This window comes from Osmerus eperlanus, chromosome 2 (genome assembly GCF_963692335.1).
Source record: "Osmerus eperlanus chromosome 2, fOsmEpe2.1, whole genome shotgun sequence".
Classification (NCBI taxonomy): domain Eukaryota; kingdom Metazoa; phylum Chordata; class Actinopteri; order Osmeriformes; family Osmeridae; genus Osmerus; species Osmerus eperlanus.
In genome coordinates, this window is record NC_085019.1 from 24,668,314 (window position 1) to 24,694,668 (window position 26,355).

General features: G+C 55.8%; 1 protein-coding gene across 1 annotated transcript in view; it reads left to right on the forward strand.

Moving 5' to 3' along the window:
* smarca4a (SWI/SNF related, matrix associated, actin dependent regulator of chromatin, subfamily a, member 4a) overlaps nt 1-26,355 on the forward strand; it is a 176,768-nt gene that overhangs the window by 753 nt on the left and 149,660 nt on the right. The window contains exons 2-34 of the mRNA XM_062455230.1: nt 2,014-2,312; nt 2,419-2,545; nt 4,679-5,074; nt 5,452-5,547; nt 6,898-7,153; nt 7,330-7,456; nt 8,472-8,645; nt 8,739-8,912; nt 9,048-9,215; nt 9,322-9,369; nt 10,077-10,207; nt 10,308-10,362; nt 11,731-11,843; nt 12,761-12,908; nt 12,999-13,162; nt 13,610-13,676; nt 14,707-14,817; nt 15,958-16,200; nt 16,942-17,055; nt 17,401-17,508; nt 17,601-17,687; nt 18,161-18,207; nt 19,685-19,851; nt 19,943-20,106; nt 20,299-20,571; nt 20,872-20,949; nt 21,107-21,325; nt 21,984-22,249; nt 22,890-22,998; nt 23,250-23,351; nt 23,619-23,751; nt 24,663-24,802; nt 24,937-25,451. Of these exons, the coding sequence (XP_062311214.1) occupies nt 2,046-2,312; nt 2,419-2,545; nt 4,679-5,074; nt 5,452-5,547; nt 6,898-7,153; nt 7,330-7,456; nt 8,472-8,645; nt 8,739-8,912; nt 9,048-9,215; nt 9,322-9,369; nt 10,077-10,207; nt 10,308-10,362; nt 11,731-11,843; nt 12,761-12,908; nt 12,999-13,162; nt 13,610-13,676; nt 14,707-14,817; nt 15,958-16,200; nt 16,942-17,055; nt 17,401-17,508; nt 17,601-17,687; nt 18,161-18,207; nt 19,685-19,851; nt 19,943-20,106; nt 20,299-20,571; nt 20,872-20,949; nt 21,107-21,325; nt 21,984-22,249; nt 22,890-22,998; nt 23,250-23,351; nt 23,619-23,751; nt 24,663-24,802; nt 24,937-24,969 (4,905 nt within the window). The 5' untranslated portion in view covers nt 2,014-2,045 and the 3' untranslated portion in view covers nt 24,970-25,451. The remainder of the gene's footprint in view (nt 1-2,013; nt 2,313-2,418; nt 2,546-4,678; nt 5,075-5,451; nt 5,548-6,897; nt 7,154-7,329; nt 7,457-8,471; nt 8,646-8,738; nt 8,913-9,047; nt 9,216-9,321; nt 9,370-10,076; nt 10,208-10,307; nt 10,363-11,730; nt 11,844-12,760; nt 12,909-12,998; nt 13,163-13,609; nt 13,677-14,706; nt 14,818-15,957; nt 16,201-16,941; nt 17,056-17,400; nt 17,509-17,600; nt 17,688-18,160; nt 18,208-19,684; nt 19,852-19,942; nt 20,107-20,298; nt 20,572-20,871; nt 20,950-21,106; nt 21,326-21,983; nt 22,250-22,889; nt 22,999-23,249; nt 23,352-23,618; nt 23,752-24,662; nt 24,803-24,936; nt 25,452-26,355) is intronic.

The following is a 26,355-nucleotide window of genomic DNA, read 5'->3' on the forward strand; positions in this document are numbered from 1 at the left end:
TAAACATATCTGGTTAGCTGCTAAGCTAACTAGCTAGCGACTAGCTAGCTCTAACTGATAATGTTTTGTTTTCAATCAAGTTTGTTTAGCTGGATTGTCTAGCTAGCTAGCTACAGTGAATTTATGAGCTTATTTTTTTTGTTTTGCCCTCACAGATTGTCTAAATTGATTGCAAATTGCATGTTAATCTTTAAGAAATGTATGCTACGTTTTGCCAACATATGTTGTTTAACTAGCCGGTCTAACTTAATGCTTGTTTGTTTGGAGAAATGACCCTCTACTACAGTATACAATTCTCAACTTATTCTAAGATGCTAGCTTGCTAATGTTTTTTTAATTAAGCCAACTCTCTTGTATTGCATCAGAAAAACCTTTTCGAATCTTATATCTATTGAAACCATCTGGTGTTTCGTTAGATAAAGACCAATAGGTAAGGATTGTGTTTATTAAAGTAACCTGCCGGTAACGGGGAGACGTCGGAGAGCACAAAGCTGGATAATAGTCTGATAACATGCCGGTCACTCAACACACTACGACCGGAACAGCGGAACACAGCACACACAGACACACCCGTCCAAATGCACATATCAACAAATGTATCATATTTGACATAATTTACCCAAAAGTCATTGGCTGGGTGAATACGTTGGCAAGCTTTGTGTGGAGTAGTTACATCAGAATGGATGAAGATGCCTACATGCACATACTGTTGATCAGATTCCTTTGTCCAAATCAACTTGCATTAACCCTTGTGCTGCCTTCGGGTCACATGACCCAAAGGTTCATAACGAACCATCGTTGTGTTTACCCAATTTTACCCAATACAAAAACAAATAAAAATAATTTTCTTTTAACCTTTGCAATGTGGGGGGTCTGAGACAGCCCATCAGTTAAAAGAAAATGCTTCACTTTGTTTTTGTATGAGGTAAATTTGTCGCAATACGACGGTGGGTCACAATGACTGATGGGTCGGAATGACCCGAAGATAACACAAGGGTTAAGTAAGCATACACAACATGATGCGTTACAATTTATTTAGTGATCAGACTCTTATTCAAAGAGACATATACAAACAGTAATAAATAATAATAAACAGCAGACAAATTGTGTTGTATTATAGCACTGAAGTACATTTACATTTATTCATTTAGCAGACGCTTTTATCCAAAGCGACTTCCAAGAGAGAGCTTTACAAAGTGCATAGGTCACTGATCATAACAAGATAGCCACAAAAACATTGCGAGTAGCCAAAACATGAAGCACACATTGTGAACAACCAAAGTAAGTGCCAAAGGGAAGAACCATAAGAGCATGTAGTTAAACAAGTACAATTAAACAACATGAACCGCTATAAGTGCAAGTGTACCTGTGGAAGTAGTCCCCTGTCTGGACGGTCTCTGGGCCCTTTTCCGACTGTTTACAAGGGAGGGCAGCCCCTCTCTGTCTCACTCTCCTCTCCTGTCTCACCTCCCCTCTCGCTGTCTCTTCTCCTGTCTCACCTCCCCTCTCTCTCTTCTCTCCTGTCTCACCCCTCTCTCTGTCTCCTGTCCTGTCTCACCTCCCCTCTCTCTCACCTCCCCTCTCCTGTCTCCTATCTCTCCTGTCTCACCTCTCTCCTGTCTCACCTCTCTCCTGTCTCACCTCTCTCCTGTCTCACCTCTCTCCTGTCTCACCTCTCTCCTGTCTCAACTCCCCTCTCCTGTCTCCTATCTCTCCTGTCTCACCTCTCTCCTGTCTCACCTCTCTCCTGTCTCACCTCTCTCTCCTGCCTCACCTCTCTCTCTCCTGTCTCACCTCTCTCTCCTGTCTCACCTCTCTCTCCTGTCTCACCTCTCTCTCCTGTCTCTCCTGTCTCACCTCTCTCCTGTCTCACCTCTGTCTCTCCTGTCTCACCTGTCTCATGTCTCTCTCTCCTGTCTCACCTTTCTCTCCTGTCTCACCTCTCTCTCTCCTTTCTAACCTCTCTCTTGTCTCACCTCTCCTATCTCACCTCTCTCTCTCCTGTCTCCTCAGACTGACCAGCGGCTGACTCCAGACCCTGAGACATGTCCACCCCGGACCCCCCTATGGGAGGAACCCCTCGTCCGGGGCCCTCCCCAGGCCCCTCTCCCGGGGCCATGATGGGCCCCAGCCCCGGCCCCTCACCTGGCTCCGGCCACACCATGATGGGCCCCAGCCCCGGCCCGGGCCCATCGCCTGGCTCCACGCACACCATGATGGGCCCCAGCCCTGGCCCCCCTGGCCCTGGGCAGGCTCACCCCCCCCAGGGGCCCGGGGGGTACCCCCAGGAGAACATGCACCAGATGCACAAAGTAAGATGTTTGGTGGATGTGTCTGTGTGCTAAATGAGTCAACATTTCAATCTTGTACAAGTCGACTGTATTGTTAATCACGTGTGTGTGTGTGTGGTGTGTGCAGCCTATGGAGGGCATGCATAAGGAGGCGGTGCCTGATGACCCTCGCTACGCCCAGATGAAGGGTATGAGACCAGGGGGGCACAGCGGCATGGGACCCCCTCCCAGCCCCCTGGACCAGCACTCCCAGGGTAAGCCCCCCCTAGCCCCCCTACCAGCCCCCTAGACCAGCACTCCCAGGATAAGCCTCCCCTACCAGCCCCCTAGACCAGCACTCCCAGGATAAGCCTCCCCTAGCCCCCCTACCAGCCCCCTGGACCAGCACTCCCAGGGTAAGCCTCCCCTAGCCCCCCTACCAGCCCCCTAGACCAGCACTCCCAGGGTAAGCCTCCCCTAGCCCCCCTACCAGCCCCCTAGACCAGCACTCCCAGGGTAAGCCTCCCCTAGCCCCCCTACCAGCCCCCTAGACCAGCACTCCCAGGGTAAGCCTCCCCTAGCCCCCCTACCAGCCCCCTAGACCAGCACTCCCAGGGTAAGCCTCCCCTAGCCCCCCTACCAGCCCCCTAGACCAGCACTCCCAGGGTAAGCCTCCCCTAGCCCCCCTACCAGCCCCCTAGACCAGCACTCCCAGGATAAGCCCCCCCTACCAGCCCCCTAGACCAGCACTCCCAGGGTAAGCCTCCCCTAGCCCCCCTACCAGCCCCCTAGACCAGCACTCCCAGGATAAGCCCCCCCTACCAGCCCCCTAGACCAGCACTCCCAGGATAAGCCTCCCCTACCAGCCCCCTAGACCAGCACTCCCAGGATAAGCCCCCCCTACCAGCCCCCTAGACCAGCACTCCCAGGATAAGCCTCCCCTACCAGCCCCCTAGACCAGCACTCCCAGGATAAGCCTCCCCTAGCCCCCCTACCAGCCCCCTGGACCAGCACTCCCAGGGTAAGCCTCCCCTAGCCCCCCTACCAGCCCCCTAGACCAGCACTCCCAGGGTAAGCCTCCCCTAGCCCCCCTACCAGCCCCCTAGACCAGCACTCCCAGGGTAAGCCTCCCCTAGCCCCCCTACCAGCCCCCTAGACCAGCACTCCCAGGGTAAGCCCCCCCTACCAGCCCCCTAGACCAGCACTCCCAGGATAAGCCCCCCCTACCAGCCCCCTAGACCAGCACTCCCAGGATAAGCCCCCCCTACCAGCCCCCTAGACCAGCACTCCCAGGATAAGCCCCCCCTACCAGCCCCCTAGACCAGCACTCCCAGGGTAAGCCTCCCCTAGCCCCCCTACCAGCCCCCTAGACCAGCACTCCCAGGGTAAGCCTCCCCTAGCCCCCCTACCAGCCCCCTAGACCAGCACTCCCAGGGTAAGCCTCCCCTAGCCCCCCTACCAGCCCCCTAGACCAGCACTCCCAGGGTAAGCCTCCCCTAGCCCCCCTACCAGCCCCCTAGACCAGCACTCCCAGGATAAGCCCCCCCTACCAGCCCCCTAGACCAGCACTCCCAGGGTAAGCCTCCCCTAGCCCCCCTACCAGCCCCCTAGACCAGCACTCCCAGGATAAGCCCCCCCTACCAGCCCCCTAGACCAGCACTCCCAGGATAAGCCTCCCCTACCAGCCCCCTAGACCAGCACTCCCAGGATAAGCCCCCCCTACCAGCCCCCTAGACCAGCACTCCCAGGATAAGCCTCCCCTACCAGCCCCCTAGACCAGCACTCCCAGGATAAGCCTCCCCTAGCCCCCCTACCAGCCCCCTGGACCAGCACTCCCAGGGTAAGCCTCCCCTAGCCCCCCTACCAGCCCCCTAGACCAGCACTCCCAGGGTAAGCCTCCCCTAGCCCCCCTACCAGCCCCCTAGACCAGCACTCCCAGGGTAAGCCTCCCCTAGCCCCCCTACCAGCCCCCTAGACCAGCACTCCCAGGGTAAGCCCCCCCTACCAGCCCCCTAGACCAGCACTCCCAGGATAAGCCCCCCCTACCAGCCCCCTAGACCAGCACTCCCAGGGTAAGCCCCCCCTACCAGCCCCCTAGACCAGCACTCCCAGGATAAGCCCCCCCTACCAGCCCCCTAGACCAGCACTCCCAGGGTAAGCCCCCCCTACCAGCCCCCTAGACCAGCACTCCCAGGGTAAGCCCCCCCTACCAGCCCCCTAGACCAGCACTCCCAGGATAAGCCCCCCCTACCAGCCCCCTAGACCAGCACTCCCAGGATAAGCCCCCCCTACCAGCCCCCTAGACCAGCACTCCCAGGATAAGCCCCCCCTACCAGCCCCCTAGCCCCCCTACCTACCCCCCCCCCTACCTTTATAAACCAGCTAACCTGCCTCCCCCTCCTCCCCAGGATACCCTTCCCCTCTGGGGGGCTCGGACCACGCCCCAAGCCCTGTCCCGGCCAACGGCCCACCCCCCGGCCCCATGATGCCGTCCGGCCCGATGGAGGGCAGTGGGGATCCCCAGGCACTAGGGGCCCCTGGCCGCGGGGGGGCCCCAGGCCCCGGTGCTGGGGGTCCTGCTCCCTTCAACCAGAACCAGCTGCACCAGCTCCGGGCTCAGATCATGGCCTACAAGATGCTGGCGCGGGGCCAGCCCCTCCCAGACCACTTGCAGATGGCTGTGCAGGGGAAGAGGCCCATGCCTGGCATGCAGCAGCCGCCCCTACCCAACATGGCTGCCGGACCGGGGGCGGGGCCAGGGGCGGGGCCCGGGCCTGCTCAGGCCAACTATAACAGACCACACGGTAAGCTGCCACTAACCCATTGGATGGAGGAGATGTCCGTCAAGCACACATATAGATAGATGGGGAGATGGATGTATGTATGTATGTATGTATGTAGGTATATTGATACAGATAGATATTGATATATAAATACTGATACAATATACATCTCTTTATACATCTCTTTATAGCTTTTATATGTATGTATGTAGAGATATTCATGTACTGTACATGTGTGTGTGTGTGTATTTAATGTACATGTGTGTGTATATAATGTAACAACAAGAAGATGAGCAGGAAGAGAGAGGGTTTGAGACCCCTGGTGGTCACTGCTGGTATCCATGGCTGTGTTGCCATGGAAACCCTGTTACCGAGGCTGATGTTGCCGTGCTCTGCAGGTATGGGAGGACCGACCATGCCCCCCCCTGGCCCCTCCGGACCCCCCAGCATGCAGGGCCCCCCCACCAACGGCCCCCCCAAACCTTGGCCTGAAGGTGAGGTCTCGCCCCCTGACTTCTGACCTCTGGGCTAGGATGGTGGTTATGTTCTGAGCTGACAGTAAATCAAATGTGTTTTAGAGATGATGCAAACATCTACACACACACAGACCCCCCCTCTCCCTACACACAGACCCCCCCTCTCCCTACACACAGACCCCCCCCTCTCCCTACACACAGACCCCCCCTCTCCTTACACACAGACCCCCCCTCTCCCTACACACAGACCCCCCCTCTCCTTACACACAGACCCCCCCTCTCCCTACACACAGACCCCCCCTCTCCTTACACACAGACCCCCCCTCTCCTTACACACAGACCCCCCCTCTCCTTACACACAGACCCCCCCTCTCCTTACACACAGACCCCCCCTCTCCTTACACACAGACCCCCCCTCTCCCTACACACAGACCCCCCCTCTCCTTACACACAGACCCCCCCTCTCCCTACACACAGACCCCCCCTCTCCCTACACACAGACCCCCCCTCTCCCTACACACAGACCCCCCCTCTCCTTACACACAGACCCCCCCTCTCCCTACACACAGACCCCCCCCTCTCCCTACACACAGACCCCCCCTCTCCCTACACACAGACCCCCCCTCTCCTTACACACAGACCCCCCCTCTCCTTACACACAGACCCCCCCTCTCCCTACACACAGACCCCCCCTCTCCCTACACACAGACCCCCCCTCTCCCTACACACAGACCCCCCCTCTCCTTACACACAGACCCCCCCTCTCCTTACACACAGACCCCCCCTCTCCTTACACACAGACCCCCCCTCTCCCTACACACAGACCCCCCCTCTCCTTACACACAGACCCCCCCTCTCCCTACACACAGACCCCCCCTCTCCCTACACACAGACCCCCCCTCTCCCTACACACAGACCCCCCCTCCCCCAGCAGCATAGTGACCTGTGACCCCTCTGTGTTGCAGCATAGTGACCTGTGACCCCTCTGTGTTGCAGCATAGTGACCTGTGACCCCTCTGTGTTGCAGCATAGTGACCTGTGACCCCTCTGTGTTGCAGCATAGTGACCTGTGACCCCTCTGTGTTGCAGCATAGTGACCTGTGACCCCTCTGTGTTGCAGCATAGTGACCTGTGACCCCTCTGTGTTGCAGCATAGTGACCTGTGACCCCTCTGTGTTGCAGCATAGTGACCTGTGACCCCTCTGTGTTGCAGCATAGTGACCTGTGACCCCTCTGTGTTGCAGCATAGTGACCTGTGACCCCTCTGTGTTGCAGCATAGTGACCTGTGATCCCTCTGTGTTGCAGCATAGTGACCTGTGACCCCTCTGTGTTGCAGCATAGTGACCTGTGACCCCTCTGTGTTGCAGGCCCCATGGTGAACGCCGCTGCTCCATCCAGCGCCCCCCAGAAGCTGCCCCCCCCCCAGCCCACCGGCCGCCCCTCCCCCGCCCCCCCCTCCGTGCCCCCGGCCGCCTCCCCCGTCATGCCCCCCCAGACCCAGTCCCCCGGCCAGCCTGCCCAGCCCCCCCCCATGGTGCTGCACCAGAAGCAGAACAGGATCACACCCATCCAAAAGCCCAGAGGACTGGACCCTGTGGAGATCCTACAGGAGAGAGAGTTCAGGTGAGACCCGGAGAAACCATGAGAGTTCAGGTGAGACCAGGAGAGAGAGTTCAGGTGAAGCCAGGAGAGAGAGTTCAGGTGAGACCAGTCTGGACCAGGACCACAACTAGATCAGATGGGTTCCATTTGCACCGACGGTTCATGCAGGACTGATGTTGGTGTGTGTGTGTGCGCAGGCTCCAAGCTCGTATCGCCCACCGCATCCAGGAGTTGGAGCAGCTTCCTGGCTCTCTGGCCGGAGACCTGAGGACTAAGGCCAACATCGAGCTGAAGGCCCTCCGCCTCCTCACCTTCCAGAGACAGGTACCTCCCCAGCACCCCTCTCCTCCTCTCCTTCCCCAGCACCCCTCTCCTCCTCTCTCCTTCCCCAGCACCCCTCTCCTCCTCTCCTTCCCCAGCACCCCTCTCCTCCTCTCTCCTTCCCCAGCACCCCTCTCCTCCTCTCCTTCCCCAGCACCCCTCTCCTCCTCTCTCCTTCCCCAGCACCCCTCTCCTCCTCTCTCCTTCCCCAGCACCCCTCTCCTCCTCTCCTTCCCCAGCACCCCTCTCCTCCTCTCTCCTTCCCCAGCACCCCTCTCCTCCTCTCTCCTTCCCCAGCACCCCTCTCCTCCTCTTTCCTTCCCCAGCACCCCTCTCCTCCTCTCTCCTTCCCCAGCACCCCTCTCCTCCTCTCTCCTTCCCCAGCACCCCTCTCCTCCTCTCTCCTTCCCCAGCACCCCTCTCCTCCTCTCCTTCCCCAGCACCCCTCTCCTCCTCTCTCCTTCCCCAGCACCCCTCTCCTCCTCTCTCCTTCCCCAGCACCCCTCTCCTCCTCTCTCCTTCCCCAGCACCCCTCTCCTCCTCTCTCCTTCCCCAGCACCCCTCTCCTCCTCTCTCCTTCCCCAGCACCCCTCTCCTCCTCTCTCCTTCCCCAGCACCCCTCTCCTCCTCTCTCCTTCCCCAGCACCCTTCTCCTCCTCTCTCCTTCCCCAGCACCCCTCTCCTCCTCTCTCCTTCCCCAGCACCCCTCTCCTCCTCTCTCCTTCCCCAGCACCCCTCTCCTCCTCTCTCCTTCCCCAGCACCCCTCTCCTCCTCTCTCCTTCCCCAGCACCCCTCTCCTCCTCTCTCCTCTCTCCTTCCCCAGCACCCCTCTCCTCCTCTCTCCTTCCCCAGCACCCCTCTCCTCCTCTCTCCTTCCCCAGCACCCCTCTCCTCCTCTCTCCTTCCCCAGCACCCCTCTCCTCCTCTCTCCTTCCCCAGCACCCCTCTCCTCCTCTCTCCTTCCCCAGCACCCCTCTCCTTCTCTCTCTCTAACGCTCTCCCCCTGTCCTCCTCCAGCTGCGTCAGGAGGTGGTGGTGTGCATGCGCAGGGACACAGCGCTTGAGACCGCTCTGAACGCCAAGGCCTACAAGCGCAGCAAGCGCCAGTCCCTGAGGGAGGCGCGCATCACAGAGAAGCTGGAGAAGCAGCAGAAGATCGAGCAGGAGAGGAAGCGCCGGCAGAAGCACCAGGTGAGGGGCTCCTATGAGCTGCACAATACAGCAGGAGGGTTATTAGTTTCTCCTTTCAGATGAGGACAACTCTAATTGTGTGTGTGTGCGCAGGAGTACCTGAACAGCATCCTGCAGCATGCCAAGGACTTTAAGGAGTACCACCGCTCTATGGCTGCCAAGCTGCAGAAGGCCACCAAGGCCGTGGCCACCTACCACGCCAACACGGAGCGCGAGCAGAAGAAGGAGAACGAACGCATTGAGAAGGAGAGGATGAGGAGGCTGATGGTGAGACGCACACCTGCACACACACACCTGCACACACACACACTTGTACACACACCTGCACACACACATGTACACACAAACACCTGTTCATACACACATTTGCATTGTCTGTACATATGCTGTGTGTGTGTGCAGGCAGAGGACGAGGAGGGCTACAGGAAGCTGATCGACCAGAAGAAAGACAAGCGTCTGGCCTACCTGCTGCAGCAGACCGATGAGTACGTGGCCAACCTCACGGAGCTGGTCCGCGCCCACAAGGCCGTGCAGGCGCTGAAGGACAAGAAGAAGAAAAAGAAGAAGAAGGTGATGGTGGGGGTCAGGGGTCACGAGCAGGGTCAGGGGTCGTGGGGTCAGGGTTATGGGGTCAGGGGTCAAGGTTATGGGTATCTAAGTTGTCTCTCTCCTCCAGAAGCCAGAGAACACAGAGGGGGGGTCTGGACTGGGTCCTGATGGAGAGGTGAATCTGTCTGTCTACCTGTCTGTCTCTCTGTTTACCTGTCTACCTTTTCTGTGTCTGTTTACCTGTCTGTCTCCCTGCCTGTTTGTTTACCTACCTGTCTGTTTGTCTTCTTGCCTGTCTGTCTACCTGCCTGTCTGTCTGTCTCCCTGTCTGTGTGTTTACCTGTGTCCTGCCTGTCTGTCTGTCTACCTGGCTGTGTGTTTACCTGTGTGTCCTGCCTGTCTGTCTACCTGGCTGTGTGTTTACCTGTGTGTCCTGCCTGTCTGTCTGTCTACCTGGCTGTGTGTTTACCCGTGTATCCTGCCTGTCTGTCTGTCTACCTGGCTGTGTGTTTACCTGTGTGTCCTGCCTGCCTGTCTGTCAGTCTCCCTGCATGTGTGTTTACCTGTGTGTCCTGCCTGTCTGTCTGTCTGTCTGTCTGCCTGTGTGTTTACCTGTGTGTCCTGCCTGTCTGTCTGTCTACCTGCCTGTGTGTCTGTCTACCTGCCTGTGTGTTTACCTGTGTGTCCTGCCTGTCTGTCTGTCTACCTGCCTGTGTGTCTGTCTGTCTACCTGCCTGTGTGTTTACCTGTGTGTCCTGCCTGCCTGTCTGTCTACCTGCCTGTGTGTCTGTGTACCTGCCTGTGTGTTTACCTGTGTGTCCTGCCTGCCTGTCTGTCTACCTGCCTGTGTGTTTACCTGTGTGTCCGTGTGTCCTGCTCCAGCCCCTGGATGAGAGCAGCCAGATGAGTGACCTGCCGGTGAAGGTGATCCACATGGACAGTGGCAAGATCCTGACGGGGCTGGAGGCCCCCAGGGCCGGGCAGCTGGAGGCCTGGCTGGAGATGAACCCTGGGTGGGCCCAACACACACACACACACACACACTTGTTCTAGCCTGGACCTTGTTCTACTGAATGCTGATGTGTGTGTCTGTCTGTGTGTGTGTGCGTGCAGGTACGAGGTGGCGCCCCGCTCAGACAGTGAGGACAGCGGCTCAGAGGAGGACGAGGTAGGACCCCCTAGAGCCCCCCCCCAGAGCCCCCCCAGGGGGAGGAGGAGGTAGGACCCCCTAGAGCCCCCCCCTAGAGCCCCCCCCAGGGGGAGGAGGAGGTAGGACCCCCTAGAGCCCCCCCAGGGGGAGGAGGAGGTAGGACCCCCTAGAGCCCCCCCCCAGAGCCCCCCCAGGGGGAGGAGGAGGTAGGACCCCCCAGAGCCCCCCCAGGGGGAGGAGGAGGTAGGACCCCCCAGAGCCCCCCCCCAGAGCCCCCCCAGGGGGAGGAGGAGGTAGGACCCCCTAGAGCCCCCCCCTAGAGCCCCCCCAGGGGGAGGAGGAGGTAGGACCCCCTAGAGCCCCCCCAGGGGGAGGAGGAGGTAGGACCCCCTAGAGCCCCCCCCTAGAGCCCCCCCAGGGGGAGGAGGAGGTAGGACCCCCCAGAGCCCCCCCAGGGGGAGGAGGAGGTAGGACCCCCTAGAGCCCCCCCAGGGGGAGGAGGAGGTAGGACCCCCCAGAGCCCCCCAGGGGGAGGAGGAGGTAGGACCCCCCAGAGCCCCCCCAGGGGGAGGAGGAGGTAGGACCCCCCAGAGCCCCCCCCTAGAGCCCCCCCAGGGGGAGGAGGAGGTAGGACCCCCCAGAGCCCCCCCAGGGGGAGGAGGAGGTAGGACCCCCCAGAGCCCCCCCCTAGAGCCCCCCCAGGGGGAGGAGGAGGTAGGACCCCCCAGAGCCCCCCCAGGGGGAGGAGGAGGTAGGACCCCCCAGAGCCCCCCCAGGGGGAGGAGGAGGTAGGACCCCCCAGAGCCCCCCCCTAGAGCCCCCCCAGGGGGAGGAGGAGGTAGGACCCCCCAGAGCCCCCCCAGGGGGAGGAGGAGGTAGGACCCCCCAGAGCCCCCCCCTAGAGCCCCCCCAGGGGGAGGAGGAGGTAGGACCCCCCAGAGCCCCCCCAGGGGGAGGAGGAGGTAGGACCCCCCAGAGCCCCCCCAGGGGGAGGAGGAGGTAGGACCCCCCCAGAGCCCCCCCAGGGGGAGGAGGAGGTAGGACCCCCCAGAGCCCCCCCAGGGGGAGGAGGAGGTAGGACCCCCCAGAGCCCCCCCAGGGGGAGGAGGAGGTAGGACCCCCCAGAGCCCCCCCAGGGGGAGGAGGAGGTAGGACCCCCTAGAGCCCCCCCAGGGGGAGGAGGAGGTAGGACCCCCCAGAGCCCCCCCAGGGAGAGGAGGAGGTAGGACCCCCCAGAGCCCCCCCCAGGGGGAGGAGGAGGTAGGACCCCCCAGAGCCCCCCCAGGGGGAGGAGGAGGTAGGACCCCCCAGAGCCCCCCCAGGGGGAGCTGAGTGAGAGAGAGAGAAGTGTGTGTGTGTGACCCTCCTCTGCCTCTGCCCCCCCAGGAGGAGGAGGAGGAGCCACAGTCGTCCAAGGCCACGCCCCCAGAGGAGAAGAAGAAGATTCCAGACCCGGACACAGAGGACGTGTCAGAGTTTGACGTTCGCCACATCATCGAGTACGAGTCCCCCACACACATCTTCCACACACACACACACACACACACCTCCCACCTGGGCTGCCCCCCCCCCACACACACACCTTCCACCTGGGCTGCCCCCCCCCACACACACACCTCCCACCTGGGCTGCCCCCCCCCACACACACACCTCCCACCTGGGCTGCCCCCCCCCCACACACACACACCTCCCACCTGGGCTGCCCCCCCCCACACACACACCTCCCACCTGGGCTGCCCCCCCCCACACACACACACCTCCCACCTGGGCTGCCCCCCCCCACACACACACCTCCCACCTGGGCTGCCCCCCCCACACACACACACCTCCCACCTGGGCTGCCCCCCCCCACACACACACACCTCCCACCTGGGCTGCCCCCCCCCACACACACACCTCCCACCTGGGCTGCCCCCCCCCACACACACACACCTCCCACCTGGGCTGCCCCCCCCCCACACACACACCTCCCACCTGGGCTGCCCCCCCCCCACACACACACCTCCCACCTGGGCTGCCCCCCCCCCACACACACACCTCCCACCTGGGCTGCCCCCCCCCCACACACACACACCTCCCACCTGGGCTGCCCCCCCCCCACACACACACACCTCCCACCTGGGCTGCCCCCCCCCACACACACACCTCCCACCTGGGCTGCCCCCCCCCACACACACACACACCTCCCACCTGGGCTGCCCCCCCCCACACACACACACACCTCCCACCTGGGCTGCCCCCCCCCACACACACACCTCCCACCTGGGCTGCCCCCCCCCACACACACACCTCCCACCTGGGCTGCCCCCCCCCCCACACACACACACTTTCCACCTGGGCTGACCCCCCAAACACACACACACATACTCACTCTCTCTCTGTGTGTGGGCATCAGTAAGCAGTGTTCCCCCCACAGACATGCCAAGCAGGACGTGGATGATGAGTACGGCAGCGCTGCCTTCGCCCGCGGCCTGCAGTCCTACTACGCCGTGGCTCACGCCGTCACCGAGAGAGTGGACAAGCAGTCCACCCTGCTGATCAATGGACAGCTCAAACAGTACCAGGTACGGGGGGGGTGCTGTGTGTGTCGGCAGGGTGTTTGTCAGCAGGGTGTGTGTGTCGGCAGTGTGTGTCATCAGTGTGTCCTGCCCCAGATCAAGGGTTTGGAGTGGCTGGTGTCTCTGTACAACAACAACCTGAACGGGATCCTGGCTGATGAGATGGGTCTGGGCAAGACCATTCAGACCATCGCTCTCATCACCTACCTGATGGAGATGAAACGCATCAACGGACCTTTCCTCATCATCGTTCCACTCTCGTACGTTAGCTCTCCTCTCCGCTCTCCTCCTCCTCTCCTCTACGCTCTCCTCTCTCTTCCTCTCACCTCTCCTTCTCCTTTCTCCTCTCTCCTCTCAGCTCTCCTCCTCCTCTCCTCTCAGCTCTCCTCCCTCCTCTCAGCTCTCCTCCTCTCCTCTCAGCTCTCCTCCTCTCCTCTCAGCTCTCCTCCTCCTCTCTCCTCCTCTCCTCTCTGCTCTCCTCTCAGCTCTCCTCCTCCTCTATCCTCCTCTCCTCTCTGCTCTCCTCTCAGCTCTCCTCCTCCTCCCTCCTCTCCTCTCCTCTCCTCTTCTCTCTAGTGTTGTGTGGGGGGATATTAAGGCTTGAGCTGGCTTGGTCTGGAACTAACTTCTCCCTCCTGTGTGTGTGTGTGTGTGTGTGTGTGTGTGTGTGTGTGTGTGTGTGTGTGTGTGTGTGTGTGTGTGTGCAGGACTCTGTCTAACTGGGTGTATGAGTTTGATAAGTGGGCTCCATCGGTGGTCAAGGTGTCCTACAAGGTGAGTCAGACTCTCTTACGGTGCGTGTCCACTAGCGACGCGATGCAAGCGACAACATGCTTTCCATACATTTTCAATGGAAACAGGTGCATTGTGGGTAGCAACGCGACGCGATCCAAGCAATTCGAGTCGAGATTTTCTCAACTTTGTCAACGAGGAACGATTTTCGTGAGCGATGGCCAATCGGCTTGTTGTTGTGTTTCTTGTAACGTAGAAACCGTTGGTCATGCGCAGGGCATGGCAGGGCAGGGCATGGCGCAGGGCATGGCGCAGGGCAGGGCAGGGCATGGGGCAGGGCAGGGCAGGGCGCAGGGTCGCCGATGTTGTTGGTGCTCCTGGTGGGGGTTTTGTTCTTTTAAATTCTGTCTCGTAACAAAATGTAGCTAGCCTAACTGTGCTAGCTAGCCTAACTGTGCTAGCTAGCTAGCCCCGTCGGTGGTCCAGTACACGACTGGTTACCCTGAGTGCCCGGTGGCATACTGTAACATTTAATCTTTCACCCTGAATAAAATAAAATAAAAATATGCTACATATAGCTAGCTTTCTTGCATGTGTGTAAAAGTTGTTTCATCCATATTGTGAGACTGCGTTACACACTATATTAGTGGCGTTCACGTCCGATCGCGTACTGTAACATTTAATCTTTCACTCTGGTTAAAATACAGCCAGAACTAGTGTGTACAGTAGATAACATCATGCTACATCTAGCCAGCGTATCGGACTTTTGCTTAATGTGTGTAAAAGTTTTCATCGATATTGCGAGTACGTAAACCCAAATCTGCACACTGCCATGACGTTGTACGAACTACAACAGTGACTTTAGAGAACTGCAACTCTGCATTAATCTGTCTGACGCCCCTGAGCGTGATGCACTGTGGAAAGGCAAGCGTGGTGCACTGTGGGAAGGCAAGCGTGGTGCACTGTGGGAAGGCAAGCGGTTCGCGTCGCTGTAGTGGACATGTACTGTGAGTATCCTAGCAGAGGGAGGGAGCCCCTGGGACAGGGGTCTCACTGTCGTGTGTGTGTGCAGGGATCTCCACAAGCGAGGCGTGCGTTCGTCCCCATCCTGCGCAGCGGCAAGTTCAATGTTCTGCTGACCACCTACGAGTACATCATCAAGGACAAGCAGGTCCTGGCTAAGGTAGGACACACACACACTATGCAGGTCCTGGCTAAGGTAGGACACACACACACTATGCAGGTCCTGGCTAAGGTAGGACACACACACACTATGCAGGTCCTGGCTAAGGTAGGACACACACACTATGCAGGTCCTGGCTAAGGTAGGACACACACACACTATGCAGGTCCTGGCTAAGGTAGGACACACACACACTATGCAGGTCCTGGCTAAGGTAGGACACACACACTATGCAGGTCCTGGCTAAGGTAGGACACACACACACTATGCAGGTCCTGGCTAAGGTAGGACACACACACACTATGCAGGTCCTGGCTAAGGTAGGACACACACACACTATGCAGGTCCTGGCTAAGGTAGGACACACACACACTATGCAGGTCCTGGCTAAGGTAGGACACACACACACACTATGCAGGTCCTGGCTAAGGTAGGACACACACACACTATGCAGGTCCTGGCTAAGGTAGGACACACACACACTATGCAGGTCCTGGCTAAGGTAGGACACACACACACACTATGCAGGTCCTGGCTAAGGTAGGACACACACACACTATGCAGGTCCTGGCTAAGGTAGGACACACACACACTATGCAGGTCCTGGCTAAGGTAGGACACACACACACTATGCAGGTCCTGGCTAAGGTAGGACACACACACACTATGCAGGTCCTGGCTAAGGTAGGACACACACACACACTATGCAGGTCCTGGCTAAGGTAGGACACACACACACTATGCAGGTCCTGGCTAAGGTAGGACACACACACACTATGCAGGTCCTGGCTAAGGTAGGACACACACACACACTATGCAGGTCCTGGCTAAGGTAGGACACACACACACTATGCAGGTCCTGGCTAAGGTAGGACACACACACACACTATGCAGGTCCTGGCTAAGGTAGGACACACACACACACTATGCAGGTCCTGGCTAAGGTAGGACACACACACACTATGCAGGTCCTGGCTAAGGTAGGACACACACACACACTATGCAGGTCCTGGCTAAGGTAGGACACACACACACACTATGCAGGTCCTGGCTAAGGTAGGACACACACACTATGCAGGTCCTGGCTAAGGTAGGACACACACACTATGCAGGTCCTGACATGGTAACCTCTCCCCCCAGCTGCGTTGGAAGTACATGATCGTGGATGAGGGTCACCGGATGAAGAACCACCACTGTAAGCTGACGGTGGTGCTGAACACACACTACCTGGCCCCGCGCCGCCTGCTGCTGACGGGCACCCCGCTGCAGAACAAGCTGCCCGAGCTCTGGGCGCTGCTCAACTTCCTGCTGCCCACCATCTTCAAGAGCTGCAGCACCTTCGAGCAGTGGTTCAACGCCCCCTTCGCCATGACTGGGGAGAAGGTGAGACACACACACATCATGACAGGGAGTAGGTGAGACTCACACACACACACGTGTGTGTATATACACACACACACACACACACACACACACACATCATGACAGGGAGTAGGTGAGACTCACACACACACACGTGTGTGTATATACACACACACACACACACACATCATGACAGGGAGTAGGTGAGACTCACACACACACACGTGTGTGTATATACACACACACACATCAGGACGAGCAGAAGGTGAGACTGATGTGTGTGTGTGTGTGTATATACACACACACACATCAGGACGAGCAGAAGGTGAGACTGATGTGTGTGTGTGTGTATATACACACACACACATCAGGACGAGCAGAAGGTGAGACTGATGTGTGTGTGTGTATATACACACACACACATCAGGACGAGCAGAAGGTGAGACTGATGTGTGTGTGTGTGTATATACACACACACACATCAGGACGAGCAGAAGGTGAGACTGATGTGTGTGTGTGTATATACACACACACACACATCAGGACGAGCAGAAGGTGAGACTGATGTGTGTGTGTGTATATACACACACACACATCAGGACGAGCAGAAGGTGAGACTGATGTGTGTGTGTGTGTGTGTATATACACACACACACATCAGGACGAGCAGAAGGTGAGACTGATGTGTGTGTGTGTGTGTGTATATACACACACACACATCAGGACGAGCAGAAGGTGAGACTGATGTGGACATCCCCCCAGGTGGACCTGAACGAGGAGGAGACCATCCTGATCATCAGGCGTCTCCACAAGGTGCTCCGCCCCTTCCTGCTGCGCCGCCTCAAGAAGGAAGTGGAGGCTCAGCTACCTGAGAAGGTACCCCTCTCTCTTTCACACACACATGCTCGCTCTCTCCCTCTACTCTCTCTCTTTCACACACACATGCTTGCTCTCTCCCTCTACTCTCTCTTTCACACACATGCTCGCTCTCTCCCTCTACTCTCTCTCTTTCACACACACATGCTCGCTCTCTCCCTCTACTCTCTCTTTCACACACACATGCTCGCTCTCTCCCTCTACTCTCTCTTTCACACACACATGCTCGCTCTCTCCCTCTACTCTCTCACACACACACATGCTCGTTCTCTCCCTTTACTCTCTCTTTCTATAGATGTGTCTCTGTCTCAGTCCTGATCTGTCGTGTGTGTGTGTGTGCGGCAGGTGGAGTATGTGATCAAGTGTGACATGTCAGCTCTGCAGAGGGTTCTGTACAGACACATGCAGGCCAAGGGGGTGCTGCTGACCGACGGCTCTGAGAAGGACAAGAAGGTGAGCGGATATACCCGTGTGCTTTCATGCTACTGTGTGTGTGTTGTGCCTGTGTGTGTGTGTGTTGTAACTGTATGTGTGTTGTGTTTCAGGGTAAAGGTGGAACCAAGACTCTGATGAACACCATCATGCAGCTGAGGAAGATCTGCAACCATCCTTACATGTTCCAGCATATAGAGGTACACCTCCCCAGCCCACCTTAAATAGCACACCTCCCCAGCCCACCTTAAATAGCACACCTCCCCAGCCCACCTTAAATAGCACACCTCCCCAGCCCACCTTAAATAGCACACCTCTCCAGCCCACCTTAAATAGCACACCTCCCCAGCCCACCTTAAATAGCACACCTCCCCAGCCCACCTTAAATAGCACACCTCCCCAGCCCACCTTAAATAGCACACCTCCCCAGCCCACCTTAAATAGCACACCTCCCCAGCCCACCTTAAATAGCACACCTCTCCAGCCCACCTTAAATAGCACACCTCCCCAGCCCACCTTAAATAGCACACCTCCCCAGCCCACCTTAAATAGCACACCTCCCCAGTCCATCTTAAATAGCACACCTCCCCAGCCCACCTTAAATAGTACATGTTCAGATTGACCCCTGTATGAGAGCCTGTGGTTGTTGTGTAACTGGTGTGTCTGTCTCCAGGAATCCTTCTCTGAGCACCTGGGCTACACAGGAGGAGTAGTGAGTGGGTAGGTGTCTGTTACTCTCTGTTACTCTCTGTTACTGTCTGTTACTGTCTGTTACTGTCTGTTATGACATGTTACTGTTAATACGTGTTAAGATCATTACACTCTAGGTGGACTGATGACCAGTGGTAGTATACCAAAAGGGAAAAAATATATAGAGGCTCCAATAATGGCAGTTGACATATATTGAACAATATTATTTACACACTTTATTTATTGTTTGAGAAATGCATAAAGCACATTTTGATAAATCCACCAAAAACTGCAGTTTGGGAACAATTAAGCAATTATGTTATTCACTTATTGTGGCCACTGGCCACTAAATGGCAGAGATATAATCTAAAACAATTGACATAGCTTTTTATTGAAGGAACACTGCAGACCCCTAAATAGATCAAAATCATTTTGCCGATCATGTTTCCGACATGTTAGGCACTAAAAACATTTTCTCAGCGCGTTCGAAAATGTTGGGGTGACGTCACTGTATAAATGTCTGGTCACTTACCGAGCGTTTCAGCTTTCATTTTCTCAAAGGCGGAGAAGAACACCCAGGGCTTGGTTTACACCTATCGAAATTTCTAGCCACGGGGGGACTAAAGGCAGGCTAGTGGAACTCATATTAATGTTAAATAACCTCCTAAAGTGAAGTTTTCATGTCATGGGACCTTTAATATAAAACCTCAAACGGACAGCAGAGTATTCTAGCAATGTCTGGTATACTTCCACAGCATTTACTTTTTCAATTAAGTTTCAAACAAAATGACAGAAAATCACTAATCTCTGAAAATAGCTAAATCCTTGCAAATCTTAACTTTTTCACAATGGTGTCTAAAAATCTCAAATATACACCAGAGTATTCTAATAATGTCTGGCCTACTTCCACACCCTTTACTTTTTGAAATATTTTTTTTTTATTATAGAAAATTGCCAATCTCTGAAAATGGCATGAAATCCTTGCTAATCTTAATAACTTTTTCAAAATTGTCAAGAAATCTCAAATATACACCAGGTTATTCTAATAAAGACTTTTTCAATTAAGTTTCAAACAGAATGATAGAAAATGGCTCATCTCTGAAAATAGCATGAAATCCTCGCTAATCTTAACTTTTTCAGAATTGTACATTGTTGAGACATCTCAGATATACACCAGATTAATTGAATAATCTGTGGCTTACTTCCACAGCCTTTACTTTTTCAATTACGTAAAAAAAGATTTTATAGAAAATTGCTAATATCTGAAAATAGCACCAATAGTAACGTATTATAGTTACAATTATTTTATAATCAGATTACTTGTAATCTGTTACTCCCAAACCCTGAATGTTACGACATGTTACTGTTAATACATGTTACTGTTACTGAATGGTACTGTAGTAACATGTAGTAAACTGTCTGTTACTTCAGTAACATGTGGTGAACTGTCTGTTATTGTCACTGTATGTTACTATCCGTCTGTGTCTGATCCTCTGTGGGCCTCCAGGCCGGACCTATACCGCTCCTCAGGAAAGTTTGAGGTTCTGGACCGTATTCTACCCAAGCTGAGGGTCACCAACCACAAGGTGCTGCTCTTCTGTCAGATGACCACCCTCATGACCATCATGGAGGACTACTTCGCCTACCGCAACTTTAAATACCTCCGCCTGGACGGTGAGGGGGGGGGGGGGGGAGATCAAGGATATCTTTTCCTAGTCGAACACATCCATGGTTCCTAACCGTGTGCATGTGTGTGTGAGAGCAGGGACCACCAAGGCGGAGGACAGGGGCATGCTGCTGAAGACGTTTAATGACCCTGCGTCAGAGTATTTTGTGTTCCTGCTGTCGACGCGTGCGGGAGGGCTGGGCCTCAACCTGCAGTCTGCTGACACGGTCGTCATCTTCGACTCAGACTGGAACCCTCACCAGGTACACACACACACACACACACCAGGTGTACACACACCAGGTACACACACACACACCAAGTGTACACACACACACCAGGTACACACACACACACCAGGTGTACACACACACACCAGGTACACACACACACACCAGGTACACATACCAGGTATCCATCCCTCCATCTCTAACCCTCTCCTCCTCGTCCCCCAGGACCTCCAGGCCCAGGACAGGGCCCACCGGATTGGGCAGCAGAACGAGGTGCGCGTGCTGCGGCTTTGCACGGTCAACAGCGTGGAGGAGAAGATCTTGGCGGCGGCCAAGTACAAGCTGAACGTGGACCAGAAGGTCATCCAGGCGGGCATGTTCGACCAGAAGTCGTCGAGCCACGAGCGCCGGGCCTTCCTGCAGGCCATCCTGGAGCATGAAGAGCAGGATGAAGCCTGCCCCCAGGGGGGCTGGCGGGCAGGGGGGACGTGGGTGGGTGTGAGTAGACCTCCAAAAACACACCACACACCCCCCCATCACTTCCATCTCTCTCCCTGTCATGCTCTGTCTGTCTCTCTCTGTTTTAGGTGCTGTTTTTTTCCCTCTTTTTTGAATCATGCTTTTTCATACATACGTAGAACAGTAGGGTTCCTCGTGTCTAGTCTGTCCTAGTTTCCCTGGTAACTCCAGCATTCCGACACATGCATGGTCTTCTCCCGGAGAGATCAGATTTCTCTGAACTCTCTGTCTGTCTCTCCTCTCTCCCCCCTGGTCTCACCTCTGCTCTCTCTCTCCCAGGAGGAAGATGAGGTCCCTGATGATGAGACAGTCAACCAGATGATCGCTAGGAGCGAGGAGGAGTTTGAACAGTTCATGGTGAGAACCCGTCCCTCATACAGGAGAACCCGTCCCTTATACAGGAGAACCCGTCCCTCATACAGGAGAACCCGTCCCTTATACAGGAGAACCCGTCCCTCATACAGGAGAACCTGTTGGTTCAGACGTGGTATCTAAGTGAGTCATGTTCCCCCAGCGTATGGACCTGGACCGGCGCCGTGAGGAGGCCCGGAACGTGAAGCGCCGGCCTCGCCTGATGGAGGACGAGGAGCTGCCCACCTGGATCATGAAGGACGACGCGGAGGTGGAGCGGCTCACCTGCGAGGAGGAGGAGGAGAAGATGTTTGGGCGCGGCTCCCGTCAGAGGAAGGAGGTGGACTACAGTGACTCACTCACCGAGAAACAGTGGCTCAAGGTCAGTCACCCCTGACCTGTCTCGGATCTGGGCGAGAGAGAAGAGGGGGGGAGAAGGAATGATGAGGGAGGGAGATGACGATGGAAGGAGAGAGAGGGGGAGGGAGGGAGATGGTTGGATGATGGAAGGAGAGGGGGGGGGAGGGAGATGGTTGGATGATGGAAGGAGACAGAGGGCGAGGGAGGGAGATGGTTGGATGATGGAAGGAGAGGGGGGGGGGAGGGAGATGGTTGGATGATGGAAGGAGACAGAGGGCGAGGGAGGGAGATGGTTGGATGATGGAAGGAGACAGAGGGCGAGGGAGGGAGATGGTTGGATGATGGAAGGAGAGAGGGGGAGGGAGGTGGTTGGATGATGGAAGGAGAGAAAGGGGGAGGGAGCGAGATGGTTGGATGATGGAAGGAGAGGGGGGGGGAGGGAGATGGTTGGATGATGGAAGGAGACAGAGGGCGAGGGAGGGAGATGGTTGGATGATGGAAGGAGAGAGGGGGAGGGAGATGGTTGGATGATGGAAGGAGAGAAAGGGGGAGGGAGCGAGATGGTTGGATGATGGAAGGAGAGACAGGGGGAGGGAGGGAGATGGTTGGATGATGGATGAATAGATAAACAGAGAGAGGTGAAAGCAGGTCTATAGTCTGACCCCCCCCTCCTCTCCCAGGCAATTGAGGAGGGCACCCTGGATGAGATCGAGGAGGAGGTACGCCACAAGAAGACCACCAGGAAGAGGAAAAGGGACCGCGACCCCGACCTCCCGGGGCCGGCCACGCCCAGCTCCAGCGGGGGGCGGGGCAGAGATAAGGAGGAGGAAGGGAAGAAGACCAAGAAGAGGGGGCGCCCCCCTGCGGAGAAGCTGTCCCCCAACCCCCCCTCTCTCACCAAGAAGATGAAGAAGATGGTGGACGCCGTTATTAAGTACAAGGACGGGTGAGGGGGTGTTCATGTGTGTCTCCTCTCACTCCCTGGCTGTCTGTCGCTCTCCACCTGTCTGTCGCTCTCCACCTGTCTGTTCTTCTCCACCTGTCTGTCCGTCTGTCTCCACCTGTCTGTTGCTCTCCACCTGTCTGTCGCTCTCCACCTGTCTGTCGCTCTCCACCTGTCTGTCGCTCTCCACCTGTCTGTCGCTCTCCACCTGTCTGTCGCTGTCCACCTGTGTCTGTCTTCACCTGTCTGTCGCTCTCTGTCTGTCTCTGTCTTTCGCTTTCCACCTGTCTGTCGCTCTCCGACTGTCTGTCGCTTTCCACCTGTCTGTCGCTCTCCGACTGTCTGTCGCTCTCCGACTGTCTGTCGCTCTCCACCTGTCTGTCGCTCTCCGACTGTCTGTCGCTCTCCGACTGTCTGTCTGTCGCTCTCCACCGGTCTGTCGCTCTCCACCTGTCTGTCGCTCTCCACCTGTCTGTCACTCTCCACTTGTGTCTGAATGTGTCTCTCCTCTCACACCCTGGCTGTCTTGTTTCCACCTGTCTGTAGGTAGTCTGTCTGTATGTCTGTGACCTGTCTATCTCTACAGGACTAGTATGCTGTAGTTGAAGTGCACTAAAAGACTCCCCCCCCCCCCCCCTCACAGCAGTAATGGCCGCCAGCTGAGCGAGGTGTTTATCCAGCTGCCCTCCAGGAAGGAGCTACCTGAGTACTATGAGCTCATCAGGAAGCCTGTGGACTTCAGGAAGATCAAGGTAGAGAACCAGGAAGCAGGCAGCCTGCAGAGAGGACTTGCTCTGATCTAACCATGCTCTCCCTCCCTCTCTCCCTCCCTGCTCCCCCTTCTCTTTCTCTCCTCCCTCCCTGCTCTCTCCCTCTCCTCCCTCCCTGCTTTCTCTCTCTCCTCCCTCCCTGCTCTCTCTCTCTCCCTCCTTGCTCCCCCTTCTCTCTCTCTCCTCCCTCCCTGCTCTCTCTCTCCCTGCTCCCTCCCTCTCTCCTCCCCCAGGATCGGATCCGCAGTCATAAGTACCGCAGTCTGAACGACCTGGAGAAGGATGTGATGCTGCTCTGTCAGAACGCCCAGACCTTCAACCTGGAGGGATCTCTGGTGAGACCTCCACCCTGACCCCACCCTGACCCCTTACTCCCCACCCTGACCCCTTACTCCCCACCCTGACCCCTTACTCCCCACCCTGACCCCTTACTCCCCACCCTGACCCCTTACTCCCCACCCTGACCCCTTACTCCCCACCCTGACCCCTTACTCCCCACCCTAATAACCCCTGACCCCACCCTGATGACCCCTGACCCCCCCACCCTGATGACCCCTGACCCCACCCTAATGACCCCTGACCCCGGCCTCTCTAATCTCCAGATCTACGAGGACTCCATCGTGCTCCAGTCAGTGTTCACCAGCGTGAGGCAGAAGGTGGAGAAGGAGGAGGACAGCGAGGGGGAGGACAGCGAGGAGGAGGAGGAGGAGCTGGATGAAGGCTCAGAATCTGAATGTGAGGGGTTAACACACACACACACACAGATGCACAAACACACAGGAGTGATCTGTTTTCAGGGCGTAAAGTATTCCGGCACTGTGCCGAATGTCTGGCGTGCAGCCGTGAGGAAAAATAAGAATAATAATTTGGGAACTTGTATGCGGTTAATATTTGAGTCAATTGATTTCACCTACCAATCATATGAGAGGAACGCAGCTATAACTAACATTACAGCCTATCAGAAGCAGAGCAGGGCGGGTCATGGCAACACAGTGTGAATGAGATCCATACGTCAAGTTAGCGTTGTCGGTGAAAGCATGGAGTGCAAATTCATGAAGCCTGGGGATGATGTCCTACCCATAGATAAAGGACTCAGAATAAATGGCGCTGGTCGTGGATAGAAGGTAGAGACGGCGAGCCTTTTGGCAGTTGGTGCAAGGAACTGAGAGAGCCTGGTGCTTTTTTCTGCACGTTTTGCTCGAGGAAGCTACTATATGCCAGCAGCGGTAAGAAAGTGCTTGCTCGTCCTGTCATAGAGCCGCTGCCCGTGCACTCAAACTTACCACAGCGTTGCCGGGAGCAACCGTTACAGCTGACACACCGTTGTCTAGGACTGACCGTGTCTGCAACTTAAAAATACGTGCACATTTATTGCGGAACATTAACTTTTTCTTAGCCACTGGTCATCCTGTGCAGAAAACTAGCAGATTTATGTATTTATTTACGTATTTCAGTTACAATTTTAACATACAGCTGTAATACTTGAAAATAAATGGGTTAGGGTTAACCCTAATACTTGGTGCCATTGAAGATAATTCTATCTGTGCAGTTTCTCTCAACCCCCCAAAAAGGTTCAGGCTCAGGACTTCACTTCAGGCTCAGGACTTCACTTTAACCACCGGTGTTTTCCTGTGCTTGTCCTCCAGCTCGCTCGGTGAAGGTGAAGATCAAGCTTGGCAGGAAGGAGAGGGAGAAGGAGAGGGGGCGGAGCCAGCGCCGCAGGGGGCGGGGCTCCAGGGCCAAGCCCGTCGTCAGCGACGACGATAGTGAGGAGGAGCAGGAGGAGGTGAGGCTCACACACTCACACACACACACACACTCTCACTCACACACACACACACACACTCTCTCTCTCACACACACACACACACACACACACACACACACTCTCCCAGCAGTAAGTGAGGTTCTGTGTTGTAGGAGCGTTCTGCCAGCGGCAGTGAAGAGGACTGAGCACACCATCTCCTGGCCCCCGGACCTCCACTTGCACCCCTCCTTACCTACCCCCTTACCTACCCCCTTACCTACCCCCTCCACCCTTACCTAGTTGACTAGACAAGCTGATTTTTAGTGAGAACATGTATTACCATTTAATAAAGTTCAGCATTCAAAACTTGACAAAGAGAAGTGTAGAAGAGGGGAGGGTGTGAGTGGTCGTCATGGTTTCACCCCCCCCTCCGGACCACAGATAGTTGATAGTTAACATCGTTTTAAAAATGTAATTCTTTTGTTGTTGTTTTTTTCTTCTTTGTCAGTTATAGTTTCTGTTTTTTTGTTGTTGAGACAGCACTGTCGTGTAAACTGTAGCTTTCAGGTTGTATATCTCTCTGTCTCTCTCTCCTCTCTCTCTCTCTCCTGTTTCTGTCTCTTCGTTTAATTTAAAGAAACACAAGATCACGGTACACTCTAACCCCTCCCCTGAGCTTTGTGTGTGTGTGTGTGTGGACGGAGGGAGGGAGGGAGGGAGGGAGGGAGGGAGGGGGGGAGGGAGGGGAACAGGGTATGAAGGTTTTTTTCTCTTTTGTGTCTGTGTCACTGGAATACAAAAACTACAATAAAGACATCTCATAATTCTACATCTTCAGCGTGTCTCTTCCTTCCTGTCTGTCTCTTCCTTCCTGTCTGTCTCCCTTCCTGTCTCTCAGAATCAGAATGGGTTCAGGCAGGAGGACTCAGTATAGTATGTACTTGATACTTTATTTCACACGGTACAACACATGACTGTAACACTTGATTTGGCATTATGGTTCTGCTTGCATCGGCTCCCTGCCGCACCCAACGGAGACACCGTCTCGACCTCCGAGCAGAGAGCAGCGACGCATTCCCCCTACGACAGGAAACACAGAACCAAGGGTGGAGGCCGGGGAGGCGGCGGCAGCATATTAAACATAGCATCCTGTGTCGCACTAAGCAATGCAGCAATATCCTGATTAAATAGCCCGCCCTGCTAAGGTGTGCCCCTACTGCATGATATGACGCGCTGCTAGTGACGCGCTGCTAATGAGGCGCTATGTCTCGCGTCCCCCTGCATGAACCAGCTCCACTTGATTTTATTCGCCATGAAATTTTGCACAGACAAGGAATTTACTTTGGCAGGAAGGTGCAAACATTAAACATATAGGAATCTACAATTTAAATATGAGGACTAACTACTAAGGGTGCATTACTAAGTGGAATTAGAATGAAAATAAACTATACAATAAAATATAAGTTGCAGTAATTTACAATATAACAATTAAAAAAATGCAAATATAAAAAAAAATACAAATGGTACAAGATTGTGTAGTGCAGTGCAAAAAGCAGTGTGTTGTCAGTCATGATGTCAGTGTGGTCCCTTGG